At 38.3% G+C, this 2,728-nt stretch overlaps 1 protein-coding gene across 1 annotated transcript; it reads right to left on the bottom strand.

The window, feature by feature from the left end:
* Nucleotides 1-1,255: 1,255 nt before the first annotated feature.
* On the bottom strand, nucleotides 1,256-2,331 carry LOC103328483 (mitogen-activated protein kinase kinase kinase 20-like). Its single transcript, XM_008230879.2, has one exon. It carries the CDS (start codon nucleotides 2,288-2,290, stop codon nucleotides 1,256-1,258), a length of 1,035 nt encoding a protein of 344 aa, XP_008229101.2. The 5' UTR covers nucleotides 2,291-2,331.
* Nucleotides 2,332-2,728: the final 397 nt, after the last annotated feature.

The raw sequence follows: 2,728 nt of genomic DNA, 5'->3' as shown, positions 1-2,728 counted from the left end.
TACACCTAGCTAGCATGTTTGTTGCACTTCTCAAATTTTGATGTTGGTGTGTTTCTCATGTTTGTTTTTAATATGACTAATTTTTTTGCTTTAGTACTTGTTGGCTATATATATGCAGAAGCTGGATCGTAAGCATGTAACTTGCATATTATTTTCATGTGGTTGCAGGGACGAGCGCAGGTGGCCTTCTAGCGGCCATGCTCACTACCCCATATGAAAATAATCGTCCCTTGTATGCTGTTGAAGATATCATTCCTTTTTATCTCGAACACTGCCCTACAATCTTCCCCCAATTCAGGTACAGTTGATTGTTGACAGAGAGACCACATTGTTGTACTACGTACCTTTCGTATGCATATCATATTCCTTGCATCGTGAATTCGCACATTATTTGAAACTTTTAAGAGGACCCAAACAAAAGCAATCTTGACGATGAGAGCTGTTGGACAAGGAATGTTGTATGCATACGAAAGGTACATAGTACGACAATGCGTTCTCCTTGTCAACAAGTAACTGTACCTAGTAACTGTACGACAATGGTTTCTCAGACTCTCTCTCTCTCTCCTTTGTGTTGCTACAGAAGTGAATGTTTAATGTGATAATGTTGACAAACTGAGTAAAATCTTATATGCTTTATTTGTTTTTTTTTTCAAAACTCCATTGATAGAAGTTTAATTTGTGCGTATAAGTTTTCGAATTCCACTAGTCTCTCCTGCATCAAATTTCATTGTCCTGCTTCATGTAGTCAATGATCAGTTAACCACCAGAAGAGAAGGACACTGCAGCAATTGGAAAACCAGAGAATCCCAGTAGAAGTAGCACAACAAAAAAATCACAAAATTTCTCTGAGCCAAGCTATATACATTCATAACCACATGAAATAGAAGACTCGCTATCACCAGTCAAATCATTATAGATATCCATTTATGTTCTAAAATATCATCAGTCCCCCCACAAATCATATCCTTCATCCAATTATTCTTCCAAAATATCATCTTAAAGGCATAATAGAAATGGAAGTGAAGCTATTTTAAAGGCATAATAGACAGCTTGTCTCAGTTGCTGTAATATTACTATATTGAGACCATTAAAAGTACACAGATATTTCGATAAAAACTTGAATTATATGTTTGTACACTTTTGTGGTTACAGACTTGACATGATTGATTTGAATTGATTCATATTACAAACAAAAAAGGAATACAACAACAAACAACCTAGCTGGAATACCGAAATCCGGCAGGGAAAGATGCTTTCATTGTACAATGGCAGAGTTTGCATGGTAATCTGAGCTCGGTTTGAAGCAACATACACCAGATGCGTAGCCCAAAAAAGAGTTAACCAGCTTCACCTTGGTATGACCCTCTTTTGATGATTGTGGCTGTGCTACGAATGGAAGAGATAAGAGACTTTCCGCTGTTAATCTTTCCCTGCTGTTTATCGCAAGGCAACTCTTGAGAAAATCCATGGCCACATCTGAGATTCCAGTCGGAATTTTGCAAGTACGTAGATGATCAAACATCAACACGTCAGCGAGATTGTTTGGATTGTAACCAGGCTTCAAATTCCAGGGCGACTTGCCGGTTAGCATCTCAAACACAATACAACCTAGAGACCAAATATCAGAGGACTGATCTTGTTTGTTATTAATAAAGGCCTCTGGGGACAGATACCTAGGCGTGCCTCTCCATCGACTGTAATTCACCTTGGTTTTCTTAGCGAGTCCAAAATCTGCAATCTTGGCTACAAAACTAGTACCACCAGAACTAGTTGTGGTGGTAGGCACAAGCAAAATGTTGTCCGGCTTCAAATCGCAGTGAACATAGTCACACTTGTGAATGTGTTGAATCCCTTCAAGAATTGACCTTGTGTATCTTCTAACATCATATTCGGGTAATTTATGACCTTTGGATTTATGTATGAGACCATCTAGGGTTCCTCCGGAAGCAAATTCTAACAACAAGTTGTAGACCATGTCACCTTTGTCTGTGGTCGTGGTCTCTTCACCCAAGCGCTCGATAATGAAAGGGCAACCCTTGATCTCAAGGAGAACGTCTGACTCATGTTTAATGGACTCAGAAGCAGAGACCTTCGCTGATTTCACCGCCATCATTTCTCGCAAATTGAGCATACGGCGGCTATGCTCATCCTTTGTTGGTTTCCTGGGAGTAGCAAGAAAAACAGAACCATAGCTTCCTTTTCCAATCAACTTCCCTCTCAACCAGTGCACTCCATGACTGCACATGCTGTGCTTTTCTCCGTCTAATTTTTCTTCTACCTTTCTTTTCATTATTCTTCTTCACTCAGTAGTTCTTTGTTTTCTCCACAAGGAAATAAGCTTGTCTTTCTGACAGAATTAGCGGCTGCTTGATTGTGCTCTGTAATGCTTTATAGTTTACTCTAGGGCATTGGAAGATGCATCGAATGTGTGGTTTAGGGTATAAAGTCGGTCAGGTTTAATTGATGCTTATCAGGTTTTCATTTGTGACGTGAAGACCAAGCTACTAGCTAACCAATAACATAATTTCCAGATTGGTTTATCATTTTTTCTTTCTTATCTTTTTGTTAAATTTTAGAAACTTCATTTACCTATAACTTAGGAAAGAGTAAGGACTTGTCGCTTGGAAAGATCCTAATCTTGACCAAACAAATTTTTACATTTTAATTTGGAGATGGCGTTAATATGGTAATTATCTAAAAACCTTTTTTTTCATATTTCAATATATCT

Source organism: Prunus mume, linkage group LG4 (assembly GCF_029339155.1).
Source record: "Prunus mume cultivar Tortuosa linkage group LG4, ASM2933915v1, whole genome shotgun sequence".
In the NCBI taxonomy this organism is placed as follows: Eukaryota; Viridiplantae; Streptophyta; class Magnoliopsida; order Rosales; family Rosaceae; genus Prunus; species Prunus mume.
This window is presented reverse-complemented; position numbering and strand designations above follow the sequence as displayed.